Genomic DNA, 23,482 nt, shown 5'->3' on the forward strand with positions numbered 1-23,482 from the left:
TGTAAAGGTTGTGAAAGGGTTGGTTTGGGAATTTCACCTAATTTGCGAAACATGCTCCGAGCGGGCATGGTCGGTGGTGGACAGATTAAGACGGTGTCTCTTCGCTGTGTTATTGCGGAAAGCATTTTCCGGACCGGGACCAGGCAACGGAATGTTATTTTGAGCGCTTCACCCAACAGGTACGGGGCAACAACATTCTGCCAACATTCTAGTCGCAAAGGTACCGGAATACGGTCTTTCTTGATGGACACGGTTAATGATCTTTCTTTTTTACTTAAAGGTGTTTTCTTAGATGTTTTTTGTAAACCCTTTTTATCGTTATACAAATATACAAGCCATTTAATTTCTACAGTGGTGACAATTTCATTAAGCTTATGATGGTCTTAGCTTCAATAATTATACAACTCTGAATTTTATTATTTACTTAGATTATTAAAACACCAGTTTGTTGTATTTCGCAACGAAGAATCACTTAGTCCTTTTCTCCTCCTGTGATACCAAAACACAAGTAAAAATTAAGAGACTCGTTCCTGAAACACGCCTTGTCGGTTTTATTTCCCTACGTTGTTTTGACAGTTTTTGACACATGTCAATTTTCCTTTCTCAGCACAATGGGCGACACACATTAAAATATTGGTCATAAACACAGTTAAATCTTTAATTTAGAACATACAGTTGCTTTAAAATACAAATAAATTGTTAAAGTTTCTCTATCGATTTGTTGTGGTCGAGTCAACATCCATCAACGCTCCGACCACTGCATCAACAACAATAATCGTCGGTTGCCGTGGTACACAGCTGGCCCCCCTGGACGTGTAGATAAATAACAAAGTCATCGATATGTACAGCGAAGGAGAGCACAACACGCGAAACGGATCATGACACTTACACCACCGACGAGAAAAGGTTAGATGAGAATATCTCGAGAAGATCTCGAGCTGCCGGCTGCAACTGCGCTACCCCCCTTTTCACAGGGGCTATCCTTCCGACATTGATCCGACCCAGCGGAAGAACCGCTTGCAGTGCAGTGTACAGCGATGCATCTTCCGTGCTTTGTATGCCGTTTTTGTTTGGCCGTCTGCCGGTTTCAGAATTTATGTTGGCACAAAGCAAGAAGAAATACCTCCCGGTCGCCGCGTTATCCCGCGCATCAGCTTCCTGGTTGGACTTGTTTGCGGTTGAATCATCTCTCATCGCACCGACGGGCACGGAATACGGAATGTACTCCCAACAAGTACGTCCACAATGGGGGAACCGGTCCAAGGTCCTGCAGCTCCTGAAGCTGACCAGCGGGTGCGCAAGCAAGCAAGCATTCCCGTCTGCAAAACGGACTCACAACGATAATCACGCTCCCTTTCCAGTGCACTGCCAATCCCCTGAGGGGACTGCAGGGTAATGCATCCCTTTTTTTCCGGGTTCTTCTCTTACCTTACCTTCTCACCTCAATGATTGTACCCGGAAGGAAGTGAAATCCACAGGGAAACATCTTGTTCCTTTTTTTTCCTTCTACTTTCTATTGCAATTGGTACAGCTCTATCTCGTCGGGCACACGCGCGCGCTTGCACAAACGGATAGACAGCCAAGACTTTTCATTTTCTTCCCCCACCGATAAGATGAATCGAAAAAGGTGTACCGGAAAGGATCCTCCTCGGAGAGAGCCGTCCGTTCCGTCGGCCCGAGGGCTCTAGCAACCGGAATGGGGCAACCGTTGGCTACCGTTTGCAAAAGATCTCAGATCCCTGGCCTTGTTGGAGCACAAGGTCCGGCACACAGCCAGGGAAAGGTTACTGTGTCGGTTCACGCTTTTCACGCTTGCTCGCCCAATAATAAGAAGCTGTTGAAGCTTTTTCTTTTGCACCTTTCCGGTCCGGTTGCTAAAGGCTGAAGGACGCTGAAGCGCCAGCCGGTCGGTCGGGTTCGCGGAGGGAATGTTTCAGCATGTTTTCGCCCGGGCGACTAGCGGTTTTGTTACCACCATCCTGAGAAACCGAGGTCCGGGGGAACAGGTTTTTGGGTGAAGATATTCCCAGGAATCATCTTGACGATCCCTCTCGTCCGCCCCATGGTTCGGGTTGTGGAAGAATATTTTTGCAAAGCTCACCGGAAATCCCTACTGCTGTTGATTTTTTTTCGTACCATTTCGGAACAGTCAAACCCCCGACGACGACGACGATAAGATTATAAGCCATTGTTGTCCGCGCTCGTAAGCAGGGGAACCAGAAGACGTGAAAATGGTCAGCTCCAGGAAGGAGCAGGGCAACAACATAGCTCACAGCGATATCCTCGCCGCGGGGATGATCTTCAGATTCGTACACACAAAAAAAAGGTGAACATGACGGAAGTCTTATGGTGGTGAATCGTTTGCGAGAGGTACAATGCGGGTGACGGACGGTGTTTTTTTTTTCTTACGTTTTGGCACTTTCTTGTCCCGCTACCCGCCCTCCAAACGATGGGGTTCCTTTTCCGGAAGCCAAGCTTTAGAGGGCGTGATACACCATCGTTATCCTTTTCGCCTTTGATGAAGGTGATTTGTTTATTCGCAAAGCAACTAGTGATGCTGTTTGTTGTTGGCTTGCTTCTCATCTTCATCTCATTCTGGCTGATCCTCTGCCCCAGGATAAAGGAGAGCTTTTTCTTATCCTAAATAGTGCTCACCGACCGCCCGTGTGTACTGCTGGTGCTTGCAGCAGGATGTGGCCGTTTAGCTATTAATTTTGACTGAGTGAGCTCTTACGAATTCAATGGACTGAGGATGAAGATGGTTCAGCTTCTTGACGGGATGGTTTTCTTCGGGCGATCGGTGGCTTGTTAGCGCTGACACGCGGTTTTGCTTTCACGTTCCATGTCGGACGTACGTTAATCAAATGCAAATGATGGTGGTGGTTCGTGCTGCGAGGCTGTTTTACCACCATCTGGAGCTGAATGTTTCACTTTGTTGCATAAACACTTGAACGAACACGATTTATTTTTTTGTTTTTCAAAATGCAAAGCCACACGATGTGAGTTTGTAGACTAAATAGTTTGCACGTTAGCAAGCTCATTCGGTGAATCGTTCCATTAGAGATAATGGTAGTGACTAACTCATCATATTCATGGTGCTGTCAGAGTATAAGCAGAGCTTTTAAGGTATGAAAAATTGTAAACAGAGTAATGATTATACTGTTCACAATCTAAATGAAGCTTAATGTTCACATGTTTTAAAACATCATCATCTTCTTACAATTTTTTAAATGTACAATGTACAGGGCTCCACCTCAGATCAACGGGCGAATTTCGTATACATTTATTTTTTATATTTTATTAGAATTTAGTTTGATATTGATTTCAGTATTAATTCGCTTATGAAAACACGTCCCTTTATCATGTTCGTAGGATATTTAGATGGCTCTATTATCTGTGTCTTTTATATATAGCGGAAAGCATCATAATTCATGACGATATGTTACATTATCAACAAATGAATTAAGGTTTTCCGCATAAGGAAAGATAAAGGTAACTTTATCAAAATGTGGCATAAATGTTGCTGTGGCCAAAGATCGCGCTGCTATTAGTTTTTTTTTCTATTCCTTTATCATGAAACGTTTAATCAGAAAAAACGTTTAATCTTCAAACACAAAAAAATGAAATAATCGCAGGATTTTCTGTATCAATTTTTTAAAATAACCGCTATATCGTTAATGAATATAGTAATATCGTTAGCAGCATTTATTTAAACATAGGTTATAGTAGTTGTTGTATTTATTAATATCATTCTTTATTAATATTACACAGTTATTCCGATATCTGCTCTTGCTGTTCCTTTCAAATTTCCGACTGACGCTTCCTATTTTTGCAAATTTTGCGTTTTGACAGTTATTGTAGTACAGTGCTGCCAGAACCATCTATAATACGTAACTTGCATTCTGGTAGATATTGTAGGACAGTGCTGCCAGAAACATCTAATACTAAGTAACAATAGTGGAAACAGGAATTAGACTAAAATCCCTTTCCGATAAGGCGATAGTATGTTAAAAAGTAAATTGTTTTATAAGTATGTAGGAACCGGTATTATCGAAAATGTAAGTTCCTTTTATTTTAGGTGCATCCGACATCGGTGAGTTCTCGTAACAGATTCTGATCTTCGTTATCCTACTTTTGACAACCGTGTTGCCAGCTCTCGCCTCAACTGTCACAAGGACAGGGTGATTCATTTCCTACAAGTATATAAGTTTTATGTTTACGGCCGTTCTACCGATGAATAAATTAAAAAAAGTATATGCAATATGTAGGCAAATTAATGTAAACTTCCGTACATTTAACGCAGCTTTCCACTGATTTCCAAATAGTGACATTTTTCCAGATTATAGATGAAATTAATCACAATTTTAGAACTTTACTAACTAACTATCTAATTAACTATCCTTGTTTTTCAACAAATATGCTCTGTTTTCAAATCCAGACATATTAAATTTCGAGCTTAAGTCCACCACTGGACCATAGTGTTTCGTCTGCATTAAAGCACATTATTTTTAATTATTAATTCAGTCATTAATGTATAAAATTCAGTTCTCCGTTAACGATCAAACTATCGATTTTTATAGCGTTTAAAAGAATTCCAAGAATAAGTTTATCTTCATATCAGAAAACGTATATCAGATATCATAAAATGATTATACAGATACTAATAAGTGGAAAGTTACCATTTTACCCAATTCTAGTTATTATATTTACGTGTCACTCTTCTGTGCGGTCTCAAAATCCGAATGCATTCGAACTGTATACGTTGCGGTTCCGCTCGGCTCCATAAAATGGACAATATTTCGCAATCAATAATAAATTTCGCTAGTGAAACAACTTTTTCCACCAAGCATCGTAAATCAATATCTTTGCAAATTTGGAACAGCGAATAATTCACAATTACGCTATCCTCCCACCGCTCAATGCATTACACTGTTTCACGCTATAAAGTGCAAGCGGTACGCTGGTTACAACCGGGATAATACAAAACAAAAAAACACTGTTTTCCCATACCTGCTAATTTGAAATCTCTACAGACATGTTTGCTAGCTAGCTAGCCCCATGTACCGCAGCACAAACTGGCTTGAGTGTAAAAAAAAAATCCTCCCCGTGCTTCTTCCTTTTTGTTCTGCTGTCTATTTTATCGACACAAAGTGTGCCGGATAAAGAACCCACATAACAGACCCGGGCAATCATTTCCACCGTGTACTCCACCGCGAACTCCACCGTCTAGCGACTTCGAAACGGCGAACAATTGAGCATAAGCACCCCATCACTGCAACCCTCCCCCCATCACCACCACTCAACGGAAGTCAGTGCAAACATGGAACCGAAAAAGGCAGCACACACACACACACACACGCCAAAGATCTGAGGAAAATCTCGCGAGTGAAGGATAATAAATTTAGTAGAAAATTTTTCCGCTTTCAGAACCCTTTTATTCGGTAATCGGCGGCGAAAAGGTTGAGGTGGTGATGGGAATTTGGGAGGTTGAGTGTGGGGTTTGTTTTTTTTTCGTAGCTGGGAATTTTGGTCATTTTATTTCCGTTTTTTTTCCTCTCTCATCCCATCCCATGAAGTAGCATCTCTATACCGCAGCTTTTTGCAGCACGTGTGTGCGTGTTTATTTGGCCGAAAATGTTGCAGCTTATCCTGTACACCACATCTCCCACCATCGGGCCGTGTTTCTCGGTGGGTAGCGGTAGTGGAGCTTTTTTTTTTTGTTTTTTGTTGGTGTACGGCCAACGTTGCCAATTAGTTTTTGTTTCCCTTTGAGATTTGTTTTATGCAGGGCTGGGTTTTGGGTTTTTTCTCTCTCTTTCCCTCTCTCGGTACACCAACAAACCGGGAAAAACTCTCCATTTATTGGGTTTCCTGTTTCCTATCGCATCTTTAATTATGCAGGCACGTAGAGGTATGCAAACAGGGACGGTTTCGTGCGTCCAACCCGCACCCGTCCGTCGACGGCTAAGTGAATCCTTTTAGCGGTAATACATTTTGATTTTTGTACCAGGAATATGGTTTAATTACGCATGGAAATAAAACCGATGGGAGGTACTTTATTGATTTTAAATATTTTAAAAATTATTAAAAAAAGAAAGATAGTATTTTAGTTAAAAAAAAAACAATTTACAGTACTTTATCTCTGTAGTAATAATCCTGCATAAAACTGCTTCGAAGAATGTCACTACAGTCGTTCCGTCTAAGAAAATCGATCGACACGTTTTTTGGTCATTTTTTTTCATGTACGTGATTCGGTGAGAGTCTGTCTGACTCTTCGGACGAAGCGTTGACATTGATGAGTCATTGAGGGACGTACATTGTCAGCATGATCACCAGGTAGCAGCTTCGGATTACCTTGCAGCAGCATACACTGCACAGAAAACCGGATGAACCGGGCAAGATAAATTGACAAATATTCATCCTGACGTGGTGTGACATGTGGTATGTGCTCTCCTCTGTTCTTCGGCTTTTCTTTTTCATGAAAAAATCTCCACACACACACACACAAACAACCCACAAAGCAAGTGAAAGTGCTCTTGTTGTTGCAAAGAAACTGCACTGCACTTCTGGTGGCCGCCAGCGTGCACTGTGGTGGGAACGCTGTGCAAGATACAGAACACGGTTCGAAACAGGAACTGTTGAAGGACGTCTGAGTAGGTCGAGTGAGTCTCGACTAAAATAGGACGCTTTTCGTTGAGTTCTTCACGCTTTGCGCCACATACTCTGCTGTCTCTTTCCGAGTGCGGTTTCTTGCCTATTTCCCAAATTACAAGAGCGCTTCGTTCAAAGAGTGGTTTTGGTTTTTGGTGTGCCTTCGACTTCCGAAACAGACTTCCGTAAGGTGGGAAGCATAATGTTGTGTTTTATTGATTTATTTTCGTTCAGGAACAGCCTGTTTCATCCTTGAAAAATTGTCCTTGTAGATAGCTTTTGAGTTTTCTTTTCGATGGAATTAATTGGATTTCTTTTTTAAAGCTATCAGAAATTAAAATTATCTAACAGTGTGACTGCATCTTTGTTCAATTAAATCAAAAGAATTATGTATTGGTCGATTATTCTATTTTCTCAGTCTAATCTATTCATAATTATAAACTGCTTTTGTATCGATCTAGTAGCCTCGGGGTTATCTGCTCTTTCACTGTTCACAGAAGAAAAAGTCTCCAAACTATTGCTAATTTTGCTTTCGTGCATTTAATCGTGCATTAAGAAAAAAGCAGCTTACTCAAGATAATCGTACCAACGAAAGAATACCTTCATTAACGAGGCAGAATCGACTTATTGCCGCGTGCGTAAGCCGTCCCGAAGCGATAAGAATTGTGTTGCTCATTAAATCATTTTCATACGCAAACAAAAGGGCTTTGTTTGCGTGTATTTGCATATCAAAGGGAAGGAGTTTCTATTGATGCATCTGAATGCATTTCTCCCATTCGCAGCAGTTCGAACATTCGCATTCGCATCAGTAATTGGTGTTACTGCCAGTGCGGAAGGCGAGCACAGGATTTCCGGATGGCAGAAAGTTCAATGTGCAATGTGATTCGTTATGCTTGTTCTTGTGTGTTTTTTTGTTGTTGTTTGTAAATTTCCTACTCCCTTACGAGAGCCAGCTGACAGCAGAGCATTAAATCCAAATGTCAATCCGTATCTCTCCCGGCACGAATGCAAATGAAATGCTTGATTGCTGATGCATAATATACGATGGCAGTCCGTTTCATCAACCTACGCCCCCCAAAGCACTGAAATGGAACCGAAGCCCGGTTCGCTCAGATGTGTTAATTATCTATGCGTAATTGCGGCTCCCCCGTAACGTGGCCACCTCCTCCCCGGCACACAACACACATGCCCTGCGAGCGGTAGTGAATCCTCCAGGAATTGAGAAATCCTTGCCCCGAACCGCACCACCATTGGAAATATGTTGCCGGTGCCCAAAAAGGGAGCATTTTGTGACAGTTGCCCACTCATCACAGTACACAGTTTAGCAAATATTTGCACACATAAATCCCCCGCCTCCCGAAAACACAACCAACACCCATCCCACCCACTCGACCCGGACTATATGAAGTCATGCGAATGCAAAACTCGTTTTAGGAGCGAATTTAATTCAATAATTTTCCATCCCTTTGCCGTACGCAGTGGAGAACCCCCCCCCCCCCCCCCCCCCCCCCCCCGGCATCCCGGGCGAAAGCATGTAAATCATAATTTATGCTGATTTCTTCCTGTGTGACAGTTCATAATAACTGATTGCGTTCCATCAAGCCGGCGCGCGGGGTTTATGTGGCGGGCACATGTGCTGGATGTGCTTTGGGAAAGGCAGAACAGAAATTAAAGTCACAATCATTTTTACAACCTTCGGCATAATGAATGCTGTGGCAGTCGTCGGTGGGATTAGATTTGTGTGGGGTCTTATCATGCATAAACTTATATGCCTGGTAGGCATATGCTTGGCATTCGGTCGAGCACAACAGTTGGCAATCTATTCGAAACAATTCGGCCCGATAATGGTATTAAAATTATGACAAGATTTTATAGCCATTTTATGGCCTTTTTCTGTTCTGTCGGTGGCATTTAAATTACAGCACAGAACGGCGTGATTTTAAGACAATTTGTAGTTGTACGGTTGAATGAGATAAATATTGCGTACCTTTTTTTTTTTTTTCGGCGTTAAAAAGAACATATTTCATGAACGGTACCGGAAAATCGTAGGAAACCATGAAAAAAGATGATACGCGTACATTTCATTTCCCTTTTGTCATTCCAAAAGTCTCGAAGCAGGCGGTGTGAGTTGCACAAACGCAACTCCGCATGGTTCGAAGAAAACCGGTGATAAACGAACTGCGGATAATGTATAGATTATGATATGGTTACACTTTAACACCGTCCCTTTCAATCATTTCCTTATCGGGGGGGTTTTTTGACAATGGAATAGAATTTCACGTGCAGATTTTGTTCGCTTCGCGTTACTTACAGAAGGGTGGATCCAAGGATACATTCAGGACGTATCGTCATTCGCGAGTGTCAAATTTAACATAGTATGCCATTTCATCACATGCCAATCTTTATCTCCCATTAGAATGTAAATCTAAAATCCGCGTGGATTCCACCCTTGTGGGTGTGTGTGTGTGTGGTTTGTTAGTCACTTTTATAAGATCTTTTCTCTCAGGAAGGAGTAAAATGGATACGGCTCAAGTTACACTTATACACAAACTTTGAGTAACCACGAGCGACCCGCTTTTTAGTTATTCTACTAGCTAATCGGCCCGGTTACAGGGCTCTGCAACAGAATTCCGTTGTGTACGTAAACTCAAAGATGTTTAAAAAGAGGTTTTCTTCCGAATTGGTGGAAGTTGTTAATTTTAATTTATTTAGTTTAATAAATTATTAAATTTCTCACCACAGGCCACTTTGGCTCTCATATTTGGCGAAGCATATTCCAAGAGCTATTGTTGTTGTTTTAGGCTTTAACAGACATTGTGCCTTAGCGGCTTCGTCTCTTAGTCTGAGATAGCCATTTGTCTGATCTGGACATCTTGCATCGTGTTTTAGATATTTAGACACTGTTGTTGATTAGTCCCGGACCTTGGTCAGTTATCACGAATAAAATGTATTGTAAAAATATAAGACGCGTCCTGTTTGCGTGCAGCGCTTACTTGGACTGTGAAACTCGTGTACAACATATCATTTTAACATATGTTTTCCAAATTACACTTAAGCACTTTTCAACATTCGTACGTCAGATTATATCCACGGTTGCTTACTATGCTTACAGGTACCACTGATTACCAATGATTTTTCCTGACTTCTTCCACCGATACAGTATATATGAGTCATGCCTTTCCAGTAACAGGCACAGGTAACAGTAACATGTTTAGATTTCATATGGTGCCATTTTATCTGATGTGCCTGGTAATATATTTGGTAGCGGCACCAGTCTTCGTTCAACAGGACCAGTACAAATTTACAATTGAACGGAACCAACCCCTCGTTGCCAGGAACAACTATCCAGGTTATGGGTAAATATAGTTAAAAAAAGCCCAGAATTAGCAGGCCAAGATCTCTGGATATTCCGCTCAGCATGTGTAATGGATTATTGAAGCACAGACGTTCTGTAAAAACATATTTACCCTACAAAAATCTTCTCGTCTCGTAAAAACTCCAAACATGGACGGCAACAATTCTGGAATTACAAACCCGAAATATCCGGTGAAGTACAATGATCAAGAAGATGACTCTTGGCTGGGATGATTTGAACTGACGATTGTTGACTATGATTTAACCAATCCTTTCATACAAAAGATGTTCTCCTGAAGTTTATGACAATATTACGTATTTTGTCTATTAGCATTTGATGGTATCTTGACCATTGGGACTTGACTACAGACTCCTGGTTGCCTGGCTTGATAAATTTGTTTCAGAGAAGTAAACAACAGAGATGAATCAACTGCTCCTGAAACACTCTGGCATTTCTTTTAGTAAAAAACATGAAAATTTGCAGCGAATCATGCAGTTAAACAGCTTTTTAAATACTTTTATAAGCTGCTATAAAACATAGTATCCTTTTCTATGCTGTTATCTTCATAATCAATTCAATAATCATTTCTGGTATTCCTTGATTTGTATTAATCAGGATAATGAGTCCAGTCTTATTGGCACTTGGATGGTGGCTTGATGGTAGCGACGCCGGTCTTCACAGGAACGGATCGGGACCAAAATCTCCCGTTCTTCGGTCTGCATATTCAGCTACGGATAAACAAAGACGAAGAAAGCCATAAATGTCAGGTCCATATCTCTTAAAGTTGTGCCGATAGAAGAAGAGGTGAGTGCTGCGTACGGGTCGAATAGGATTTTGTATCAGTTTTGTTGTTTAAGAAACTGTTCACACCGTATCACCGACCAAAATTAAAATCTTTTTGAGAACCTTGTAAAGGTTCCGAATGAAAACTGCTAGAAAACTGCGCGACTACCCAAGGGCAATAATTAAAAACCTTCTCAAATTGCGCGTCTGTGTACGTCGATACGTATAAAAATCATTTGGTAAAACCATAGTATGCATGGAAAAATAAATTGTTGGCGAGGGGATCATAGAAGGCCTAGCGAAAGAAAGAAGTTTAAAGAAAAAGATGTGAAATCAAAAATGCTCCACACAAAAAAATGATACATGGATGTGGGAAATAATGTTACCATGGTAACGTTATGCGTCGCCTCCAACTAAAATGTGTTTAGCGATATTTCCACCATACTTAGGGTACTGTAAAGAAATGTTCTATTTTAATGTGTAAATATAACTCTTTTGACACCTCTTGATATTACTATTGTACTCATACTGTCTTAATCTGTCTTTTGTGTACGACTCTAGCTTCACAATCCAATTTTCACGAGCCTTATCAGCTTAAACGGGAGAATTAAGATCCTTTTCGCTACCGGATGCTGTGATTTAGACGTACCCCGCTAGTGGTGGTGTTTCCATTCCCAAAACACTGCTCCAACGTTCCTTGGAGTTTTCATTTCTAATCCGATCAACAAAATTTACCACCGTGTCCATCATACTTCTGACGCTTTTGTTTTAAATATTCACAGCGTTAAGTACGATTATTTCTTTTGTCGAACATGGGAAAGAGAAAAACTCCATGAGACATTAGTGTTGGAATAGAGCTCAGCCACCGAGAACGGCTGAAAGAATCGCACAAAACCCCCCGGTGTCACACTGACACGGCGGATTACGACCGGATTTGCTTAGGTTGTGCTGCTGTAAATTGCTTAAATTCTATTTGTTTTTAGTTCGACGCATCGGACCATCAGCCTCCTGCCCGCGGTGTTTGAATTTTGATAAATGGATTACGCGTTCACACTTGCGCTTAAGTTTCGCGATCACGCTTCGGATCGGATAAACTTATCGCCGCGTACCATCTTCCGACTGGCTGCCTGTGATGGGTGTAATTAATTATTCCACTCGCTTCTCTCCCCCGCCCCGGGAGGCACTTATTGAGACGATGATTTAGACAAATTTCCGTAAAACCGATGGAAAAGAGACGGTCCGCTCTGCCACGACCAGCCACGACAACCACAAATTATCCACCGTCCTGCTCGCAACCGTAAGCGCTTCTTGTGGCGTTTCGAATTTTCTTGGCCAAAAATTCGCGCACACCGGAAGCTTTCCATTTCGGGGGCCGTTCTTTAGCTTTGGTGCACTAATGAAAAACCTGTACACCACCGGGGGTCCCGGAGGACGGGGGGAACTTTGCAAAGTGCCTACGGGCTCCCAAAAACACAAACCCTCCAGCCGCCAAGGTGGACCAAATGTTCACACCTTTTTTGTGTGCCCTCCTTCGCTCCGATTGCTATCTAATTATTTCATTGTGTTTCGGGTTTTGCCCCGGAGTTTCGTAATGTTCCACAGCGCGCAGTGGCCCGATGAAAGGTGGAAATTTTATTTTCCTCATTAAACTGTCAACACACACACACGACGACCTTTGCAAAGACTGTGTGAGCGCCAATTGTTTACCTTTAGAAGCAGCAGCAGCAGTAGAAGAAATTCGCCAGCATCCGTTTTGCCAAGTTAGCCTCAAGGAACGCCGTTTGAACGTGTTGGCGAAAAACGTAAAGGAAGGCTTAGCGTCAAGAACAACCAACACCGTGTGGACGCGATCCCATCGACCTTTTTTTGTTCCTTGGGAAGGAGTTTGAATTTACAGCGCCCAGAGGGTGATCAAACAAGAAGGTGAATCCATTCTTTTCCCGTTCCGTGTTTGTGGTTGATTTAATGATGCTTCCCGTTTTTTCTTGCTCCACCCACCCCATTCCGAATGGAAAAGACCGTTTTATCCTAAAGCAAACACCCGTGTGTGTGTGGTAGGCTTGTCGAAAATACGGTTCAAGATAAATTTCTTGTAGGTTGTCTTCGCGTCCCCCAAACCACGCCTGCCGGTCAAATGCTGCCCTAATGGAAATTAGTGGAATATTGCGTGTTGGGTTGAAACAAAAGTTCTGTCTACAATTATACAAGATGAATACTTTTGACATTCAAATTGCATGATCATGATCAAGTTGTTTGATCTCTCGATGTTGAAGTCCGATTTTCCTGGAAGTTTGTGAGATATTATTAAAAATCACAGTTTAAATTAAATTTCCATACTATTTGTTGTTCCAAAAATAAACTTTACTGTCCACTCAGTCTGAGAAACAGTTCTAGCGACACCGTCAAGACTTTTCACCATCTGCTATAGGACTCCGTTTGCCGGGACGTCATAGCGTTGGAGTTTGGAACCAGGACGTCTTGAATCTTCTCTCTACCTAAAAGCATCAAACTAACCTTCTGGCCCCGGAGTGGCAAGTGTGTGTATGGTGTAGAAATTAATGCGTATGTAATTAGAAAGCATACTTCTTTCGATTGCTGCGCGGAAGAAGGAACCACGACCACAACAACACCCTCGCAGCGAAACCTGTAAACAAGTTTGCAATTTGCAACGATTCTTAATCACAATCACATCTAATTAATGATTTCAATTTATAATCCCATAAGGCCTATCGACGGGGACGAGAGGACACCAAACATTTACACACGTAACATGCCCTGGCAGTGCTCTTTAGACGGAAGTGCTAGTGATGCAGGAAAGCAGGCAAGATCATTAGGGAATCGGCAGGAAAATTCCTTCCCAAGGTGTCAAAAGCGCCTGACACAGACAAACACACCAGAGGGAGAGGGCAGACGTTGGCGTGAAATTTGTTTCTAATTTAATTTCACCCACCAATCACCCGGAGGGCAAAAATCGTCACCGGGAGTTTCCAATTTGTCAATGGGAAGTTTTCCTTTTTTGTCCCCTGTTCGTCCGATCTTCTGTACTGCACACCTGTCCTGCCTGCTGGTTTGATTGTTGGGAAATCGGTTTCGACTTTTGCGCATGAATGTAGCACGAACTTCCATCAACCAAGAAAACGTGTTCCGTGTTTTCCTAATCAACGATACTTTTGAAGCCGACACTCCGACCCCATATCGCCTTCTGTGGAACACTCCCGGGAAAACATCTGCCTTCTGGCACCGATCTCAAGAGTAATGTTGTGTTCACCCGGGTTCACCTATCCCAGCCGGTGTGGAAAGATGTGTACAAACACAAAAATTTCTAATTTCTAATCGCGAATAAATATTCAACACAAATGTGCCAAACGCAACGCCCCGCAACGGAAGGGCAGGCCAAAATCCGCCTGCAAATGAAAATGCCCTCCGGGATGGGGGAAAAACGGCACCATCTCTTCCGAGTTGGAACTTTACCGACAGTTCCTTGAAGGCACATGAAGGCCACACGAAGATGCAGGGAAGTGTTTGGTAAAGAACACGATTTTAATTAGTGTCAGCATTTGTAAAAACTTTTAATAAAGTATTTTCGTTCGGTTATACCACTGGTAAAAGGCAGCGAGGGAAAAACAGTGCGGTTTTGGGCCGTTTGTGCGGCATACGGCCATGTGCCATTTTTCCTCCCTTATTACCGCTACGGGGGTGCCTGGCACGGAGATGTCTGTGTTCTATTACATCCTCCTCCCCACGTCGGTGGGAAATTCTCAAGACGACGGCGCCCGGTAGCACGCCACCAGCGCAAATGGTGCGAATCCCAGTGAAAGTGTTTTTATTTTGGAATTATCGAATTGTTGTTTTCATTCCGGGCCGGTCGAGGCCCGAAGCCCGCAGAGGGGTTGTATGGTTTTAATTAAATCTCTACGTTTTCGATCGGAATTGACGGTCCTAAAAGTTGGAATAAATTCAGTAGATAAATCAACGGTTGGCCTATTGCGGGTCGCGAAAGCAGGGGAGCAGGGTCCGTGTGATTGTGTTGTGTACGTGGGCGCATTTTTTAAATGTTTTCTTGTTGTAATATAAAGGCTTTTTAAGGGTGTGGTGATTATTGTTGCTGCAAGCGGCAATGGCCTTTAATAGGCGGCCATAAGCCGCTTACGTAAGAGGGTGTTGATGAAAAATGCCCCCTAGAGTTAATTTACACGGAAATATATTGCATTTCGCAGTGCTTGTTTCGGTGACATTTGGTCTACAAATTGGAATAGTATTGTTTTTTCATTCCAAATCAATTCTGATTAAGTATGCATAATTATGTCAAGTTCAATTATTTTGAATGTTGAAAAAAGGAATTTAGTAAAGAGTTTGTCTGTGAGAGTTAAAAACGTTAGAGATCTCCTTACAAAATGCTCGAAGTTATGCAATTTGCATCACTAAGGATAACTAATAACAATTATAATTGTTGGCGTGTGTTACCCTACGTTGTGTTCTTTTTTCTTGTAACAAATCCAAACTCCTTCCGTTGATTTCTAGTTTTGATTTTATTTTTAACTAATAATTTGAACTTCGATCTATTATAGGCCTGATCCTCTCTAGATGAGGTTACTGACTGAACTTCATTTCCTTCACTTCCTTTGCTCTATGGATGGCTACTTGATTAAAATCTCATTTGTCCTAAAACTTTCCCTTTCCGGTTTTCATTCATGGATCGAATTCTTCACCACTGCTTTGAATGAAAACTATTGTATATCCAACAATAATATTATTACTAACGTAATAATATATTTGTTTAATATGTTTCAAACATTATAATATATTTGTTTAATTTAAGTAATTTTGGTAACATTAAAAATTTATATTTGTCTTAGACCATACACCATTTGATAATTATTCAATAATACATAGCATTACAAAATAATCCTTCACAACAATTCCAAATAATCTTTAATGAACAAAATGTTATGCAACACATAATTCAACGATTGAAAGTAAATACATTTATTATTTCAAAATGCGAAAAAAGTATAATTTACTCCCGATTATACCATCTGCTATGTGAAATCGAATTTTCCCCTAACAACAAAGCGAAATTCTGCTCCTTTTTGTGCAAAAATCCAAAGCAACAACCCTTGTTACCCCTATCGCACTAACGAGACGGAGACCGATTTATCACGTTCAGTCATTTTTGGGGACAAAATATTTTCTCGGTCCTTTAAACCGCCACCACCACCACCCAGCCATACACAAACGCTACCACCCTCTTATTACCATCATCGGTTGCGTCCGTGGCCCAAGCCATCGGTGTGGAACAAATTAGCAGACGCGATATCCGTGCCTGCGACTCTCTTTGGTGCAATATCGACGTCCCATAATCATAACGCCGCGCGTCAGGAAAAACGTGCCCGGGAAATGTCGCAAACGCACACAGAAACATACACGTTTATGTTTAAATACCGCTTCACATTCATTCCTACCGTGGAAACAACGCGCCCGTTTTCCGTACGCGCGGCGACCCCTGTGGGTGTTGCGGGTTTTTGATTTTCCGATTGGCATTTTCACTAAAATACCATTTTCATTCCACCAAAGCAACCCTTTTACCCGGGGAGGTAGATGGGAGCAATCTTACCTTTTTTTTCACCCGCAGTTCACCCAACCGTGTCTCACCAACATCACCGCCACGAGCATTAACGAGCTGGAGAAGAAGAGAAAATGCGTTTCTTCGTCTAGAAGACGAAGGTGGTCCGGGAGATGATGATGGCGCGACAACGTAAAGTTTGGTCGGTTTCGGTGATGATGATGGTCCTTGAGTGCACGCTAGAGCGAGTTTTAAAATTTAATTAGGTTCTTTGATTTATTGTAAATTACCTGTCAATTATGCACGAGGGCATGTAGATCGGTGTGGCATCACCGAATGGTGGGTGGGTGCGTGGCATCGGCGTCGTCGAATCGATATTCTTCAATCGAAGCAACCACAGTCGACCACACAAGAACGAAAACCTTTAAAAGAGGCATAAAAATGCAACGATAGCAGTGATTGCTGACACGTTCACCTGTCCATTTCTAAATGCCACAACTCCCTTTGTTGGAGAAAAAAGTCTAATGCTTCAATCACAGTTGGCATTTGTTGTGGTGATGGCTCAAAGAAAAACGTTCACGTTACATTGTGGTATGGTGATCGGTAGAAACACCTTGATTAGAATTTCATTCCCGGTGGTTTCAATTAAACTAGCGTCTTCTAAAACGTAAGGAGTACGAAGGACGAGGACGATTCCCGGTTGGATGGATAGTATGATTAAATAATGAAGCATATCCTTCGATGTGCCCGGATGTTGTCATTATCTGCACCGTACCATAGGGGGAAAACAACTCCCGATTCCCCGTAATTGCCCGCCACTTGAAGTCAAAGCGGACGGGAATGGTTGACGGGGGAAGGAGACAGGTGACCATTTGCTATTAGTCTGTTTGTTTGTTTGCTGTCGGTAAACAGTTCATCTTCGTTAGCCGTTAATTAGCGATGACATCGTTCTTTAATCTGTGTGTACCCTTCGGTAGTTTTCCCTTGTGTCGCTTCCCGCCTTCGATCACCCGCCCGTGGAGATTATCCCGTAATGATGGATGCCTGGGTACGGATTATGAGGGTTTAAGTAAGCGAAGGACACTAGATGGAAGGTTGTGTTCCAAGGTTCTTTGCTCTATTCCGCAATTGCGCAATTAGTGGGGGTGTGTGTGTAATGAAATCGAACAGCTTTAATGAGCTCCTCTTTCCTTTCGTTTCAGCGTGACACTATCGTGCTGGATCCGACCAGCTCGGACATACGGAACTGTGTCTCCAAAGGCAAAAGCGAGGTAAGTGTCAACCAGCACGTTATTGTTTCGATTTCGATTACCTTTTTTCCTCTGTGTTTTCTAAACAGTCTTTGCATAGAACGTTGTTTTCAAAGGCTTGTCAAGCTTGAAATGCGATTTTTAGACAACTCCCCAGTAATAATTATGTATTAATTGTAAAATCTTTTTATTTTACATTTCTGCGATTATCATTTCATTTTTACGTCTCATAAAATATTACTGTTTTTTTTTGTTATTAAAAAGCGCACATTTAGCATGTGCTACTTGATTAACAGTATTGTGACAGTAGTATTGTGGATACCTGCAGCATGTTCATCGATGGAGGCGCCCAGTGGTTTGAGATAGAGGTCTAAATGTCATCCGATTTAGACCCCTGGTTCGAAGGATTTAATTCTACAGCTTTGAGTGCAAAAAGTGAAGACTGGCAAGAAATCACAGAACACGAGACATTTTGAGGTTTTAAAGTACCAAATAGGATGATGTGTGCGACATAATCTGAAATAATGCTGCTTTAATCGGAGATCGGAAAATAGCACAGTCTCACCAGCTAGTAAGAACATTTTTCAGTGGAGTAAAACTGAAAAGTGTTCGTTCTAAACTCCACACTACATTTTTGCGACGCCTAATGTCTCAGATACTGATAAATAATAGAAGAGTTCCAGCTACAAAAAAAAATTACCCAGACGCATCTCATCTGAATGATGCATGTTCTGGGTACGATGTTTAACATGTTAATAGCACCGAACAAAGGAGAAAAAGTACATCAGTAACTGGACAGACACATTGCTGTAAAGCCATTCTTTCCCTCCCATTATTCAGCCTTCGTTTTGTAACGTCGTAACCATCTGTATCTTGTTGCATTTCCCTTTTTGCGGGGAAGGGCAGTTCTGCCGGATCCGGTTCCGTGCTGTAGATAAACTTTCTACCATTGTATCATCCGGTTGTCTTCGTGTCGTCTGTCCATCTAGACGATACTTGAAGGAGGAGTGAGAGTGCTATTTTTTTTTGCTCTCAAATCGATCCCCCCCCCCCCCCCCCCAATCCAACCCCCGGCAATGTGCTGTATGACTTTTGTTCTTTGGTGGGAGGAGGAGCGCTCTCCACTTCGCACTTTAAATCAGTGCACCAGAGCAAATAAATTGCAATCTGTCGACCATTTATCTTGCGACCAAGTGGAAGGCCGTGTTTCCACGAGGGGTGTGGAAAAGATTCAAAAGTGCCGCCACCACCACCACCGCTCAAAGTGTGGTGTGGTGTATCGGGGCAGAAGAAGCAGATGTTGAACTTTATCTGAAATGGCCGCCGGTCCGACCATGCCGCTTCACGGACCACAAACGTCTTGAATGAATTTTCCCGCAGACGGGAGACGGCAAAGTTCGTGTTTCTCCCGTTTCACCGTAAGGAAAACGAATGAACTTTCCCCAAAACTCAGACACACCGGGTCACAAAGGACGCAAGGAAGAGGTTCCAGAACTTCTTAATAGGTGTAGGTGCGAAAGGAATAATTCTTTGAAACACATAGTCCGGGAAGACTGCTGCAAAGGGAGAAAAAATGTACCATAACCTAGCAGGAAACGCTCTCGAGCCTTCCGACGTATCCCATCAATTGTACTTCTTAACTGTTGCCGCCCAGCCAGCGTTGGCCATCTCCTTTTTCCTGATCGTTACACCTCGGCAGAACCTTACAAAACAAACTAGTTGCAAAGCAACGTACGGGTGGCAAGCTGGGATAATATAAATTTTCAACAAAACTTTCTCCTGATCTTTGCTGGAAGATGGGTGCAGTTGCTTAAAGTATCCCATGTCGAGGACCAATGAAAGTGTTTTACCATGGAAATAAAGAACTAAAAGAATCACCTCGTGCCAGTGAATGGTTGAAGGATGGAAGCAGTCTAATGTACACGTATTTCCCAGGATTGAATTCCAACATGAGATGAACGATCTAGAGCGCCCTGTTAATGTGTGTGAAGGATAATATGCAAATGCTCTAAAGGTAGTCGGCAAGTAGTCGCCTTTTGCCACCAAAAGAACATAAGTCCAAAGGTAAACGTTATGCCACCTTCACCTTACTTCAATCAATTTTCCCTTCTAAATGGTTCAAAAGAAGGAAGAGAGAGATAGAGAATGCAAGTATGCGTTCTTCTCTGTCTATGCTTGCAAGTATCCGGAAGTAAGTACGTACCCTTACACGCATTTACGCATTCAGTGTGGGTTCCTCTCGGTGGGGTTTGTCTTCCCTTAATCCGCCCCTTCTATCGTATCAGCGTCCATGGGGCGATCTTGGGGCGCAAAATTTCGTATCCTTTCATGCGCACTGCATCACACGAACCTGGAATGGGTGAGGTTTAAATCTGAAATTCATGCTGGGTAATAACGAACGCTGCCGACCGACCCGGTTCGGAAAGCAGGCGGCACGGGGAAAGTTAAAATATTTACTCAATTGTCTCGTGGAATTTATGGTACGATGTGTGCTAATTTATGTGCCTGTCCGCAAATACCACATTTCTCGCAAGACGTGCGTGTGCGAAAAGGTGTGCGTTTGTGTATACTGCATGATACGGTCATGCACGGCTTGCTTTGGTACTGCACCTTTGCAGCATGATGAAAGAACATAACAGGCTTTGAAGCCTGATGATGATGAAAACAAGACACACACAAGACATTTCTGATCAAATGAACATCATCACATCAGCCGCCTTTTGCGTATGGCCGTTCGATTCGCGCACTACAACTTTGGGAAATTAAATCGTTAAAGTTCCAAGCATGGTTGGATTTATTGAAGTACAAGATTGTGAATTGAATTTTAAGCTTCACTACAAGCTTCGGGGGAATAACTCTCAAGTCCCGCAACGCAAACAATATCCGTTTAATCCTTCGACAACAATATCAAGTGCCAATTGTGTTTATCCCTTTTTAGGTAAATGGTGGAACTCTCTAAAACGACATCCACATCAACCCACAGTTGTTGCGTACGGAAGCAACTCCACGCATTGTTCTAATAGCATACAGACACATAAAACATTCTTTGCGTCGTTTTACTATCACAGATCGAATTCTCCATTCCATTCTTCCTTCCGGGTTCCTGCGTTTCAGTCACTTCCGGCTGTGAGTCATCGCTTCGCCCTCATTTCCCTGTTGCTTATGCATGCGTGACATATGTATTTCTTCTGTTATCCGATCTTGATTCATAGCGCACAGCCCGAAATGGGATTGGGATGGAAAGATATCGAGTTTTAGTCATCTTTATGGGTACGACCACTGTACTGCCGGGAGAAGGAAAATTGGGAAAATGATAGTGACGACGATATTTGTCCACATTGGCAAAAAGCATTCGAGGACACGAGTGTCTCCCCTGTCTCCCGTGGCCACACACACCGATAGGAACCGATTGTCGATTGTTAGACACTATATTGACGCTCGAAATTCTTCTCGTTCTCGGACGCTTGGGCTCTCCGTACAAATCACGACTTGGTTTGGTCAGCAGATTTTTGTGTACAGTCTTATTTCTGTATCCTGCTCGCCTCAACTTTATATCGGGTTGGATTTAACACGGACACCGGATTCTATCGGCACTGATTTTCATACAAATTTGAATCGGAAATGGTTTGGGAATGGGAGTCGTCGACATGTCCCTCAACCTCAAGTCTGTAAAACCAGCAGAAACCAGCATTCGGAGCCTCGGACAAAAGTCAGTCATTGTGACGCGCTATCGGATTTTCGTTGTCCATTTCCGGTCTTCCCGGTTATGTCCCGCAAGGCAGCAGCAGCAGCAGTAGGAGGGGACGGCTGATGATGGTGATGTATGACGTCCGTACGATTGTTGCGAACTTTATTCTTCCCCACCCCGGAAAAATGACTGCACCCTCCCTGTCCCCCTTCCCTGTCCATGTGCTTTTGACTCCGGTTGGCCACTTTGTTTAATCTGGTCGTTAAGTTTTATGTGGATGAATGCAAAATTCACCATTCGGATGTGTATAAGGTTCGGTCAGTTGTTAGTTTGAGCGAGCGAATGAACTCATGCGATGGGAAAGGGGAATAGTCAAAGTTTCTGATTTTCATTCGCGTTTGGTTCGTTTTTTTTCTTCTTCTGCCCCGGAAATTCTGTCAATTCTCTATGGCTGGTCGTTTTATAGTGTGCCGTTCGATCGGCCAGCATGAACAACCCACATAAAACTGCACTAAAGTGAAATAAAGCTGGCTGGGGTTCGAAACTTTGCTCATGAAATTCATTTACCGCTGTGTAAAAAGCGTTCGATTTTTGAGCCATGTGTCACGACGAAACTGACGTAAAGCCACTTTCGCAACTTTATCGAACAATTTGTATCGCTGCTGTGCCCTCTTCAACCTTCAACCAGACAAGGAAGTAAAGTTGTTCGTTTTTTTGTTGTGGGCTTTGCAGAAGACTACTCAAACTTATCGCATAAATCGTGCCTCACTAAATGAACAGTGACGTGCAACGACGACGACGACGCAGACGGAAATGTGCCTCGCGGATAATACCGTGACACAAAATACCCGACCCCGGCGGAGGGGAAAGAACTCTGGCTGGCTGGGGGGTTTTTGTATCCGGGCAGAGGGAGTAGAGACTAATGGAACGCGTTGCCCTCCTTGAATGCGTAGCGTAGAATAGTAGGGGGGTGTAGCAAATTTATGAACTACTAAATTGAAAATTATTTCCCGATAAGCAGGCTAGCAGCTCTCGCGGGGCTGGAAGTGGGAGTGGGAATTATGGCCGGCAGCAACAACACCACCAAACACCCGTTGCGGGGGAGGATGTCTAACGGGCAAAAGTTAATCACGTTCAACATAAATTACCCAACGCGTCCTCTAGGCAAGTGTGGTACGAGATTTGGACTGTGGCTGTGGGGCGGTACGTAGCTGGGCATGGCAGTATAAGAAACAAAATACCACTTTTTATTCGCAAATGAAATCGTTGGCCTGCTTTTTTCTTGCGGTTGATCGATTCAACTCGGATGTTCCCTCCCCAGTACAAAGGGAATGATATAAGACGTATCTCGAGTCGGGGAGGGACATTGGACAAGTCGATTACAAATGATGAGTTATTTAGGGTATCATTAAGCCAGGAGGTTTTATGTAGAATAATGATACACGCTGGTCGTGGACGGCGAACACTTGGTCGAAATTTCGAATAATGTTTAATGTTTAGTAATTCACAGCAACATTTGTCACAATTGCTTACTGTGCTTACAAGACGTGACAATCTTGACAGTTAGCCAGTTCCATTCGAACTCATTTTCGTGAAATAGTCGCGAACTACATGGAAAGAACGCAAACTTAACCGTTTTTTTTTAAATGCTGTGTCAATGTCAATTTTGAAATGAACCGTCAATTTTTGAATTTATTGGACCATCTAGAAGTCAAGTATTGGATCCGGTTTAAATTGGAACAAAGTAGTGTTCGTGCAGCGTTCACACTAGAGATGAGAATAATCACTCTTTTCAATGATTTGAACCAGAGTCAAAGTGTGGGTTTAAAGATTTGAAACTCTTTACTCACTTTTTTGTGATTCATTAAAAAATATTACACTGCATAATAATTCACCTTGATACCGAAAACCGGAAATAAGAGTCGTATTTCCAATTCGTTGAATGAATTTAACCAGGAATGCAAACTTGTAAAAATAAATCCTCTTTCATTAATTTTAACAGTCACCACAGGGTGATAAAAACAGTTTGAATGAAATTATAATTATAATACTGTGTTTTGCGATAAACAATTTTGACGAATGTTACTGGCAAAGCCAGCGGGAAAAATAATTGTACAAAACTATGCTGATATTAAAACAAATTATAAATTAAAAGTGTATAAAAAATAATTTATCACACTTACCGAATTATT

General features: G+C 42.3%; 1 protein-coding gene across 1 annotated transcript in view; it reads left to right on the forward strand.

The window, feature by feature from the left end:
* LOC128300300 (semaphorin-2A-like) overlaps positions 1–23,482 on the forward strand; it is a 323,718-nt gene that overhangs the window by 219,985 nt on the left and 80,251 nt on the right. Inside the window, exon 4 of the mRNA XM_053036319.1 lies at positions 17,555–17,623. Within this exon, the coding sequence (XP_052892279.1) occupies positions 17,555–17,623 (69 nt within the window). The remainder of the gene's footprint in view (positions 1–17,554; positions 17,624–23,482) is intronic.

Source organism: Anopheles moucheti, chromosome 3 (genome assembly GCF_943734755.1).
Source record: "Anopheles moucheti chromosome 3, idAnoMoucSN_F20_07, whole genome shotgun sequence".
Classification (NCBI taxonomy): Eukaryota; Metazoa; Arthropoda; class Insecta; order Diptera; family Culicidae; genus Anopheles; species Anopheles moucheti.